Source organism: Anas platyrhynchos, chromosome 19 (genome assembly GCF_047663525.1).
Source record: "Anas platyrhynchos isolate ZD024472 breed Pekin duck chromosome 19, IASCAAS_PekinDuck_T2T, whole genome shotgun sequence".
NCBI classification, from domain to species: Eukaryota; Metazoa; Chordata; class Aves; order Anseriformes; family Anatidae; genus Anas; species Anas platyrhynchos.
Genome location: NC_092605.1, coordinates 5,902,928 through 5,915,242, shown reverse-complemented (window position 1 = coordinate 5,915,242; position 12,315 = coordinate 5,902,928). Strand labels below are relative to the sequence as shown.

The 12,315-nt window shown below is 42.7% G+C and overlaps 1 protein-coding gene across 3 annotated transcripts; it reads right to left on the bottom strand.

The window, feature by feature from the left end:
• Positions 1 to 2,167: 2,167 nt before the first annotated feature.
• LOC101796539 (meteorin-like protein) lies at positions 2,168 to 10,447 on the bottom strand. 3 transcript variants are annotated; one of them, XM_027471621.3, is made up of 4 exons: positions 10,312 to 10,447; positions 8,027 to 8,436; positions 6,543 to 6,602; positions 2,168 to 4,277 (listed from the first exon to the last, which is right to left on the bottom strand). In XM_027471621.3, the coding sequence occupies exons 2-4, from the start codon at positions 8,358 to 8,360 to the stop codon at positions 3,961 to 3,963; spliced, it is 711 nt and encodes a 236-aa protein (XP_027327422.3). In that variant the 5' UTR covers positions 8,361 to 8,436; positions 10,312 to 10,447; the 3' UTR covers positions 2,168 to 3,960. The 3 variants fall into 3 exon arrangements, with proteins under 3 accessions (XP_027327422.3, XP_027327419.3, XP_071881688.1); XM_027471618.3 differs by lacking the exon at positions 10,312 to 10,447 and adding an exon at positions 9,304 to 9,533; XM_072025587.1 differs by lacking the exon at positions 10,312 to 10,447 and adding an exon at positions 8,686 to 8,924.
• Between the last annotated feature and the right edge of the window lie 1,868 nt (positions 10,448 to 12,315).

Genomic DNA, 12,315 nt, shown 5'->3' with positions numbered 1-12,315 from the left:
TTTTCACTGTCCAGCTGCGAACAAGTGCTAGTGATTCTGAACTGAGTTAATTCTGCAACGTGTTCAGGAGTGCCTCCCTTAGTCCTTCTCATCCCTAGCCATCTAAAACTGCTTTAAAATACGGACTCTCACTGACAATGGAAGGCATTAGGTATGTGAGTCAGGCAAAGCTCAGCATAAACCCAGATTTCAACCCAGAACTTTGACATGCAGCTCCTGGGCCTTCTCACTACAACTCCCAACCCCTCTGAAAGCCACAGCTTTGCCATTTCACTGTGACATTTTACTTTGTTACACCAACAGGGTTCTTACACTTCTGTTTGAGACAAGCTGAGTTTACAGTTCAGCTAAAAATATTGAAACGTTTACCTTTAAAGTACTAATAGAATTGGAGAAAGGGAATGAATGAGTCACTGCTCTAACAAAGAGTATGAGCCTGTAGTCATGCAATTAATTTCCTACAGAACAGTGTGTTGAAAATTCAGTGCACTTGAAACTATGCGGAAAATGCAAAGGTAGACATAAGGGAAAGACCAGCTGCATTCAAAAAGGGCCAAATTCACTTGGGTGTAAGCCAGCCAAGCCACGTTCAAATCAGACGAGAAAACTTAGCCCCCACTATCTATTCACAAACTTCTACTTCATAGTGTTGGTCCAGTCATTCACCGACTCATTAGAGATTCTTACAGCTCTTTTTTGTCTTTCAATGAAGTGAGGAAACATCCTGTCTATCTTTTGATTCTTGATCTACACATCGGGCACGAATCCAGCAAAGAACAAATGATTAAGTGCATAAAGACCCCACTGCTTTATGAAATGTTACAGAGCAGAAGGATTATGGAAAAAGCTTCACTTGCTTCCTGGAAGAGGCCGAAAGACTTAAGCTTGCAATGCTAAAGGGGAAAATGTTCAACCGGCTTTCCTCAATAAAAATATTTCATTGGGTTAAATTTAACCACAGTAAAGAAAGAACATCACGTGTTTGCTTGCAGTTGCTCACAAATGGGTTGAGTATAACTTACCCCCCTTCCCCATAGTCCATCTAGCTCAGATCACAGGGCTTGCACTAATGAGAGCAGGCACCCAAATCCCACCAATAATTGCCTTGTGCTGCCTCAGCCCTCCACTTGTGAAACAAGTGATATTATTTCACTTCAGATCCAATTCTCATTCACCTCTAGTTGGAGAAACTGATCCCTAAAGCTTAAAAGAAACAGTTGTATTAGGCCTCTGGCACCCTTACTTTGTTTTTAGGCATTCCCTTATTCCCTGAAGGTTCCCTATGCCCTTGTAATGCTGCCCGGCCTTTGTTTACCCACCACCAACGCAGCCATAATGTCAGAAAACCACAGGAAAGGAAGGTTTCCATTCTTTACTGTTAGGGATCCCTGGTTATATTCACTTATTTTTAAAACTCTCTGCTGGGTGCCGTACAGACTGCTTGCATAATTTATTTTCTTTCACTCTTTCCAACTTCTTGCTGCCTGGTAAGACCATAATGCATACAGAACTGCAACTGTTGGCTCCTGTTATACACAAGCTAACTTGACAAGGAAGAGTATTCCCTTTACCTTTCATTCTCCTACACCTAAGAAACTGTAGCTAGAAACTGTAACACAGGATGCAAGGGAAACAAACATTGCTTGCTGCCCTGTGTAACTAAGAAACTGCACTGTATTACCTTAGGCTGACAGTTTAAACCACCAGAAGACAAAATTAAAATGTCCTGCATGTTACAGCTCCTTGTTCCAATAATGGTTGCCCATCCTGTCTAAGGATAATAATCTTAATAAAGTTACTGAAATTAAGTAGTGTGTAACCTGATCTTATATTGCTCTTCAAATACATCCCTGCTCTTCCACTGATTCTGATTTTCCATCTTTTCCAGCTTTATCCCACTGTTACTCACGCCTATTATCTTGACATACTGTCTTGAAGTTGGAAGAAATTTGGACCTAGGGTAAAGAACTGAAGCACTATGGATTTTATGAGTGTTGGCACTCCATATATCACAGAAATTCTCTCTTAAATATGCAGATACTTGTTCATCTTTCTAACTGCGTTTTTGTCTGGTCTTTGCTTCCGAATCTTTTCCTATAGAGAAAAACATTTGGCTCCCTCGATTTTCCAAGAATGGTCTGAGCACTCTGAAGTAACTTTCACCTAGTTTCCTTTTTTTTTTTTTTTTTTTTTTTTTTTTTTTTTTTTTTCCCCCAGCTCTTCTCTTTCACTTTCCTATCTATTGTTTGTTTTCCCATTTGCTAGCAAAGTGGTAAGGAAGGCCCGTAGGGGAAGAACAATGCGATGCTTTTACTTTCTTCTTTGTTCCTTCAGAGTATTTGTTTAAAATCTGAAACAAATTCAAACTAAAAGATTTTCCCCTGCCAAAGCTTTTTGTTCCAGCACTTGGAAACATTTGGGTACCTCTCTACATGTTACTGGTGTCACAACAGTGATCTCAACTCCATGCAATGTATGGAGACTACAGTGAAACAGAATTAATATATTCAACATCCACAAGCTCTAGTAATCTCTTCATTATGGATCACCGATTGCAGGAATTTCATGTTACTCATTACAATGCAGACAAGCCTGCATAGCTGTGGATTAAATCACTGGATCACATGCACTTCAGAAGTATGTATCTTGTATGATATTTCAATCACACTGGGTTATTTCAGGTTTTCAACCAATTGTTAACTGAAGTACCTATTTGTTGGAAAAAGAACACATTGTTTCAAAGGAACAATGCTCCATGAAAGCTAATATTAATTATAGTATTGATGCCATTGAAAAATCACTAAGGACCCTTTAAAATGAAAAAAAAAAAAAACCAACACACACAACAAAAACCACCACAACACACGTTTGCTATGTACAAATATAGCAAATATACAAAACAAGAAATGCAGTACCTCTAATCTATAGTAGTTCCTCTAATCTATACCAAGACAGAGATATCTCTCACATTTTCTCTCACATCTACAGTGCAAATACCAAAGAGTACCCCATTTAAAATCTCAGATGTAGCAGTGATCTCCAGCTCTCAAAAGCCATGTACTTGGATACCCCTGTATATCCTCTAATACTTTCCAAGAGCCAATTCTCTTAGCTCTTTCCTATTGTGCACTCAACAATAACTAGAGCTAGCTGTAGATCCAGTACTATGAAAACCTACTATTACATTCCAATGCAGACAATGCTACGACCTAAACTTCTGATTATTTCAATGCATTTCTCGAAGAGCTTTCCTCATCTGGTAATGATACCAGTTCATATGAGCTTAGTGCTGTATCTCTCATTTGTCATGTGGAACAAAATCCGATACTATCAATTATGCTGAAATCAACAGAGAATTGTGGAATTACATCAGCTGTGATCCTGCTCCAGAGGGTTAGTTAATATTTCTACTGACATACAGAAGGTGAAAAAAATGGCAAACCTACCAATTGTTTGAGGGTTTAGTAACAAATGCTAACTATGGTTTTAGCTATAATCATAGGAATGTGGAATGATGAAGTGGTGAGATGCCCAGAAATGATCTCGTAGTTAAGAAGATAAATAGGAATCAAATGGAAGGGAAATCAACTGGAGATGGGTGAAGAGAGGAAAAAAAATAGAGAAAAAGCACATAGTAAGTGCCCAGAGTAAAGATGGAGAGAATATCTTAATACTGAGCACTAGCTGCCTTCTAACTACAAAACAAAGATAACCTTTTCAAAATTCACAGTTATTTTTTGAGGCAAAGAGGATTTGAAGAGGGAGAAAGTAATGCAACCCAGTTTATGGATTAGTGGTCAAAGTTTACAGGGCTCACAGAGCCATTATCTCCAAGAAATTCTCCAGGCTCCTGTTTTGGTGAAATTGTTAGTTTTAGCCCTTGGTTTTAATGCTGTTTCAGATTCAGTATCCAAAAACAGGGCCAAACTTTTTCAACTCTCACGTCCTGTGTTACTCCTGTCAATTGAGCTGAAACTCGCATGGGTTGGCTCTTCTTTCTCTGGCAGCATGGTAAATGAAACTGAAATCTTTAAACCGAGGAGCACAGCCCAACCAGGCTTCGCCAAAATGTTCATTTCCAGTGAAAAGAAAATCTCCAGTTCCCTTCTTCACCTTGCACTGTAGCAGGGTTCGTATAGGGCCTCGCCATTCACCACTTGCTTCATCCTGCTGGAAAATTCTGTTTTTCTGTCTGTAGACTTTCTGGACGTTGACATCAACCTGTGACATGTGGTTCTCAGAATCGTGGGAAACATTTCGGATAGATCCTTTCACCACTAAATGTGAAGAAGACAGGAGTTGGTTATGGAGCAGCAGGTAAGTAGCTCATGTATAAGGAGCTCACTGAATGAAATAATTGGAGAAATAAATCTGTTGCATGGCTCGCACTGCAACCACCTACAGGCAGACACATTTCTGAGCATACATTGCTTCCTGTACAAAGGACAGTCCAAAGCCCGACACAAACAGTGCTATGTGCTTGTAAGCATGCTTTATAACTGCTCAAATCGACTACGCTCGCGAAGAAATGTATAACTTGTTTGATAATGCAAATCAGCAGTAAAGAATAAAAAGCACAGGAAAAGAGGTCAGCTCAGGGATTCAGTTTATGTTCCAAGTCAAAGACTGTCACAGACTAAACTCCTTCCTGTCTCCACAGGACTCTCAGTTTTCTTCTTTGACAGCAGTAAAATAAATTGATTTAAGAAGAATTAGAATATGACTCGATTGGGAAAAATAAGAGCTTGTTAAACACTTTTCATTTAAATGTTTGAGGTTTCTTCCCTCAAAAGAAAACATTATCCATCCAGAAAAAGATACTTTCAGAGTCAGTGAACAGCATGCAGAACTCTTCAAGTAACTTTATTTTAATCCCTATTTAAAATCACATAGATTCATGTACCTCTTTCTCCCAAAACAATCCCATTTGGGCTTTGGGCAACTGAGGGGTTGTCAGTGAAACTGGAACTTTGCCATACTTCTGCCACAAAACTCTTTCATTCAGGTACAGAGAACTCGACAACAGATGAAACAGAAAGAACGCATTTCTGAAATTTCCAAGACCTTCCTATCTAACTCAATTTCCAAGGGAATCCAGGATTTTGTGTAACAGATGTCTCTGCTCTCCATCTCTCTCTCTAATAATTTTTAATCAGATGCATCCAAGTCTATTGACAAGCTATAATGCACTTGTTCTTGGTGCTCCAAGTTGCTCCTGCATTGCTCAGGGCCTAGTGACAGAAGACCTCGTCCTGAGATTAACTATAAAGCCCCTATTCACTCCCAGTGTCATTTACACTTTCATTAGCAGCTATTTTCTCTAATCAAAAAAGTTGATGATAGCGATTTGTGAGCTCAGGGCAAGGAAGTCAGGCCATAAATAGAGTCAGTTCAAAGGGCTATTTCTTCTGGTCTGTTGCTGCTCTAAGTGTAAATGCTCCCCATTGTGCTCTGGGCCTCCACATCTGTCAGTCTCTGGTTTTTCAGGCAGTACAGGGGAGAGTGCCTTGCATGGGAACTGATAACTTCATCAAGTAGAAACAATGGGACAGATTGCATCAATTAATTTAGATGAAGAAAAATTACCAGCTAAGGAACATTATTTAAGGGAAGCATGCTCTATGCTCTGGTTTTGTGTTAGCACAATGATGCTGGGGTGTGAGAAAATTATCTGTAGTGTTTGAAGTACAGCAATCTTTAGGAAGAAGTAGGAAAGCAGTTGTTTCGTGTTTTCTTTTAAACACTGAAAAGAAATAAAGGAAATACAGCTACAGACTATATTTACACCTGTTCATAGGCACATTTACAGCAATACAATTGTGGCCATGCGGAGATACAGCTCTACAGCTTCATCTTTCGGACTTCTGTCTCTAAGAGGCACAAATTTTAATTTGTAAAATTATGGGAATAAAACAAATAGCAATCCACAGGGAGAAAAAAAAAAAAAGACAGTGATATTGCAATTGAAGTAAATAAAATAGGAAGAGTTTTTAATGTACCACCAAATCAGCATTTTAACTGCTTTGTTTTCTCATCAAGCCTGAAACTGAAACAGTATGTCACTGAAGGAAGTTGAAATCACCTGAAATCCTTAGCTAAACTACAAACAACTCACTACTTTTGTAGAAAGAGAACTAGGAAGTGTGCAAATTGTGAGGGAAAAGAAAGGACATATTCATCATCTGGGAAAAAATAGATTAAGGGAATAAAAAGGAATGTAAATAGGATGCATCGTTTGTGCATACGTGTGTTATCTACAGGCATGTGACTTTGTGAGAGTCAGCAGTACACTTGTGAGAATTACTTTTAGCTCAGTTTTAGATCACAACCTTTCTGCCTGCAGGAAATGAGGACCTTGAAAGGAAGCTTCTCCCTTTCAGGTTTCCTTCCCCTCCCCCAGTTCAAGTTGTTTTTCACAAAGATATTTTCCTTCTCAGATCAGGGTGCATAGTCATGTCATTACTTTAAGAAATCAATCAAATAAATCCAAATAATCAATATGTATTTATAAAGTCAGAATGACTTCTCTTTAGTCAGCTTACCAAAATCACTGCTGCAAATAGCCATAAGAAGTTCCACGTTGTCACAAGGACGGCACATAGCTTTAAAAAAAAAAAAAAAAAAAAAAAGCCAGTCAGTTACGATACAATACTATGCCTCATTGCTAAAGGGTTTGACATTGACACATGAGAGGAAATGGGGCAGAGGTACTACTTTAAACAGCATTATGATCAGACAAAACAAAATTCTTGTTACGCAAACACAACCAAAACAATGAAATAAGCACAGAGGATTTCTAATAGTCATTGAGTGACAACATGGCCTGACAGCCTATAATCCCTTTAACAACTCATCAAACATGCAAAAGATATAGCAGAAAACATGAGCACCTGGCACATTGCTACCCTCCACCATTTTTGAAACAAGGAAAAAAAATAGGCATCTATGCATGAACTGGGTCCTATGATGACTTCAAACAACACTTAGCTCCACAGTCATGAATACTCTGGTATCGCTTACTGAAACAACATTAGCAATCCAGCATGGATGTGGTTGAATTTTAGTTATCCATACACACATTAGATATCCTGCTTGTTATTGAAAGCTCCTGTATCAAGTATTGAACAGTCAGGCCAACAAGCACTCCCTAAAATAAGTGTGTTCCTCAAGTTAATGCCACAAAGCTCTAGCAAACAGCAAAGCTATGCAAAGCAGTGGCCTGAACAGGTTAACAAAAGGGATATGACAGTCCAGAAGTGCTATGGTTGCTCTTTTATTTATTCTTTCCCTATTTTACAGGGCAGTTGCTTACTATTGTAACGTGGCTTGAACGCTCCCCTTATTTATCTGGCCTTGGTTATCAGGTTTGACTTAGATATTATCTACTGGGGACAGTGAGGACACAATGGCAGCAGTACGTGGGTCCCAACCTTTCAGAACCTGAATTGAAATGAGCCCTCTTCATACATCAATTGGGGGGGGTGGGGGGGGGGAGAGGGCACAGATGCACATATGCACATAAATGTTATTGAGTGCAAGATTTGTTTGTTTACGAACAGGAACAAGAAAGAAAGGTAAATGAAATTTCAAGCAACTTAGGTGTTTTTAAAAGATTGAATTTTCAGTGACCATCTTGGGGAGACCAATTCTTAATGAATTTAAACTTCTCCTAAATATGGTATTTCGACTCCTAAACCACACAGATGCTCTTTGTGACAGTACCTCCCAGGGGCTGGAGTCACCCTGATTGCTCTGCATATATCCACGGCCAAGCTAGCTGCTAAAGGAAGGACTGAGTTTCTCTTTATAATGCAGAATTTGCTCCTGTGCCTACCGGATGCCCCTGACAATGGAAATCTGAGCACACATAACTGGTTATACTGCACCCCTGTAACACTGTGAGCTGGCAGAAGGATTTCCCTTGCCATGACAAACCCCTTCATCCAAACCAGCTTCTGTCACTATATACAGATGTGATCTTGGATCCACCCCAACAACGGAGCCCTGAAGCAGACCCTTCTCTTACCTTTGACCAGTGTCATCTTTTTGAAGTCAGGGCCAGCAGCACTCTGGTTGCCCAGCAGCTCGTACTGGAAGCTGGCCGTCCGGTGGCTGATGTCCTTCTGGGGGCTGGCCTGCAGGAAGAGGGCCACTCGTTGCGGTGTGTGGGCACTGAAGCAAGACACGTGGTGGGGTCGAGTGCCTCCTGCCTCGCTTACCACCAGATGTAGCCGCCCAGCACGTTCCACGTAGATGCTGGCACCCTGGAAGTCGCTGGCTGGCTTGATGCAGACGGTGGTGTGCTGGGCACTGGACAGGTTGGGCTCCAGAACGACACGCAGGGCTCGCGCTGGGTACATCCATTCCAGGGAGCCCTCAGTGCAGCGCAGGTGGACCTGCTCCACTGCACGGGAACGGGGCTCCCAGCTCAAACCACTGCCAAGACAACACCATCAGTCCATCACTAACGATATCCACAGCACAGGTGGAATGTCCAGCAGTTACCGCCCAGAGGTAAGGGTGGTGTCTGTGCAGCTAACACCCTCCAGCTGGGCTGCCTTTCCTCCCCAGCCTCTGAGGACTTGCTGCAGGTGCAGCCGCAGTGCCACGGGACCGCTCGCACCTGGTGCTGCACCGGCTGCAGAAAGGAGCCTCAGCCCCCTATGCCCAACCACAGGTCCACACCTGGATGTTTGCAGCATCCAGAAAAATATTAAATTCCCTCCGTGAAACAGCAGCAAAAGCTTGGTGGGCGGTAGGTCTTTCTAATCTCTCTGGAAAATCCCACCTCGGGGCAGGTGAGAGCACGGACTCGCAGTAGGAGCTGCACAGCTTGTGGTGTTGTGTCTGAAAATCAGATTTAAAAGCCTACATTTTAAAGTTTATTTATTTATTTATTTTTTAATGCTGCTGGCAGGAACTCATCAAGAAAAATGGTTTTATTGGAAGCAGGCTGAGCACCAAGCCGGTGCAATTTTGCTGCCTTCAAGAGAGTTACTTCTGGCTGTACCGCTCTCAAAAACCCCACCGAGCTCCAGCAGCAGCCCTGGCCGAAAGGCACCGACCACGCCAGGCGCTGTCCCCTCGGTGAGGGCTCCGCCAAGCATCCTCCTGCGGAAACGCCGGCGCTGAACCCTCCGGCGGGGCAGAGCCGAGGCTCGCAGTCGCCTCTCGCCACACGGGGCCGGGGCCGCTCCCGCTGCTGCCCCCCCGGCCGGGCCCTGAGGCGAATGGCGGGTCCCTGAGGCGAACCCCGGGGCCGCGGGCTCCCACCTGCCCTGCCCCTACCTGCCCGGCTCCTACCTGCCCCTCCAGCTGCAGTAGTCGGCGGCACCCGGCTGCTGCCCACCGGCCGCCAGCAGCACCAGCAGTAGGGCCGGGAGGAGGCCCCGCTCCGCCTCCATGGCAGCCCGGCCGGCACCCCCGGCGGACAGACGGCGCGGCCGGGCCGGGCCGGGCTCTAAGGGCGGCCGGGAGGGGACAAGGGGGGGGTCCCGGGACCCCGCCGCCGCCCCCGGCCCCGCCGCGAGCACCCCCGAGCGGCCGCAGCGCCCCGTGCAACAAGGGCAGATTTGTCTTTCAAGTATCTTAACGCCATCAGTAACAGCTTCTGAGTGCAGTTCAGGAACAAACACAAGTCGTGTCACTGTAATCAAAGCAAACAGCGAATGATTGATGGAGATTCAAGAGTTTAACTCCTGCTTTCATTATTACTTTTCAGGGGTCCGCGCACAAGAAAGGGTGAGGGCCTGCGATTATCATACTAAAAGGCAAGCCGGGCCTGCCAGTAATTAGATTTCTATATGCATTGCACTTTCCATATTTTCAATGAACGACATGGGGAGCTGCTCTTTTGCAGGTCTGAGAGACTGAGGCTCTTTTCTGCGGCTCTTCAGCATGGAATCGGGATTTTGCAGCAGGGCCGCGACAATGGGCCCCAGCGCTGCTGGGTGGCACAGGCGAAGATCCGTGCAGCATTGTCACCGGGGCTCCATGGCCATCTGTTACCTTGTGGTGAGCAGCACGCTCTCACATTGCCCCCAGCCGCTCCAGGAAACAGAGGCAGAGTTTGCACCTTCACAGCTCTGCACTTACGGCTTTTCCTTAACAGGAAGACATAGATATCCTGAAAAAACAGTTTTAGCCCTCAAATGCTGAAAGCTAGACTACTTGAACGTTGTTTGGACCCTCACACAACCACTTTACTTTTCATTATCAAGTATTTTACAGTTTTATTTTTATTTATCACAGAGCAGATAACCTCAGCCTTGACTTGCACTTCTCTAACACCCCGCAGCTCCCCACACCTACCTGTGATGTGACTCGTTACACTTCAGGCAAAACTGGCTCAATCTGGTGCTGTGCACAGTTCAATCCAGCAGTTCTAAAAACATTTAAAAATGCATTAAACCTAGATCTTGTATTAACATAAGTGTCAGTGATCCTCAGTGCTCTGTGAAACTATTGTCTTACCACATAAGAGAAAAACCTGCTATCTATGCTTTGACCCAATCCTGAATAGGAAACAACACACAAATAGTCTTTAAAAGGTTTGATTGTGGCATAATCTAGGAGCTAAGAGGCCAGAGCCCATTCTCTCTTTTGTGCAAATTAGATCAGGGAACAGAGGAGAGGACTTGGGGAACAGAACTGACATCATGATAAAGAGCCCCCCCAGGAGGATTTATTCACTTCCAAAGGCTCAAACTAACCCATCTGCTGCCATCAGGAAAAAGCATTGAGCCACTTGATCTCTGAACTTCTTCCAGCAGCAGTTTTCCCTTTCTGTGGAAAGCACTGCATGTGTTTTTGCTGACTTGTGTTCAGCATCCCTCCTGCTCCAGTTTATGTTAATACCACGTAACACCAAAACATCTGCTGTTAAAACCCTTATCTGTAAAGAGCAATTTCTAAATAATACAGTTGTACCTATCTTCCCCTTTAGCTAAATAAAAACCACACACTGTTCTAATAACCCTAATAACTAACGACAAAGGTAAGATAGAACAACTGAGACATTTCATTTCACTACTAAAGTCTGTGTTTTTTAAATTATTTTAAATGTTTTTTAAATGACAAAATATCTATTATAAAGCCATACGAACTCAACTTTTCCCCTCAGGTAAATACCTCCACACAGTACAAAACCCGTCTCCTTCAACCCTGTTGTAACCCATTTGAAAAAAAAGCTACAGAACCTTTTAAGTGATAAAATAAATTGTTTTGTAAGATTCAAGCAGGAAACTGCTAGCCATTATAAAAACTTGTGAATGCTTACCCAGGAAGGATGCCCCATATACACAAGTAATAGTTTATTAAAAAGATGTAGCATGCATGCTACATAAGAAGCTGCTGGTCCAGCTCTGCAGCCCAGCACGTTGCCTCAGACAGAATGAATTTTAATGCTTTGGGCCATTTATGTGCTGAATGTTTCAGTTTATTACCTGTAATGAGGAGGCTTGCTGAACAAGCATAAAGGGAAAGGCAGAAACTGAAAGAAGCTTATCATACACCAGCCCCCTAAAGCCAGGCAGCAATCTTCATCACTAGGTTGTTATGGATTCAAAAACTTGCATTTGCTTCTGTGCATAGTGAGGAACAGAAAAAACTGAGTTTAAATATTTTAATCCATACACTTTAGTCTACAGAGAAATACAGTACAAATAGCAAGACAACAAAAAGATGCATTAGGAAATTTAGTAACAGAGTCAGTACTGCGAAAAATCTATAGTTGCAAACTTCTATGAAGAATACAGAGTAGATGTTTCTCAAAAGAGCCTTCTGGGAGCTTAAGACACAAGAAATAGGCCACAATACTATTGACTAAACACAAATGTTTTCTTCAGTTTCACTTGTGTTAAGGTGGAGTGCTGCCACAGAACCTGATGGAGCCTATAGACAAAGCTTGGCCCAATTACTCAAATACTACATATCACCCACATGTAATAATTTGGGTAAACCTGTCACATTTCACATGTCAATGCTAGTATCACCTGCTTCAGTAGTAAGGGATTAAGCCAGTAAGAGCACAAACAAAGCAGCGTTTTATGCAAAGTTCTAGAATCATACTTGCTGTGTGTCTACACAGCAAATAAGACATTTCCCAGCCTTTGCAAGTAGAAGTTGTACATGAATACCTCCTTATCCTCCCATTTCTACCTTCCTTCTTTTAACCAAAGAAAAAAAAATGTATTTGAAAGCAGCGTGATGTAAAGAAAAAATGTAACAACTTTTGTCTTTAGAAGTTTGCATTGGAGGTTCAATATTATGCTGCCTGGCTATTTCTTTGCAAGCAAGATCTCATGCACGTTACTG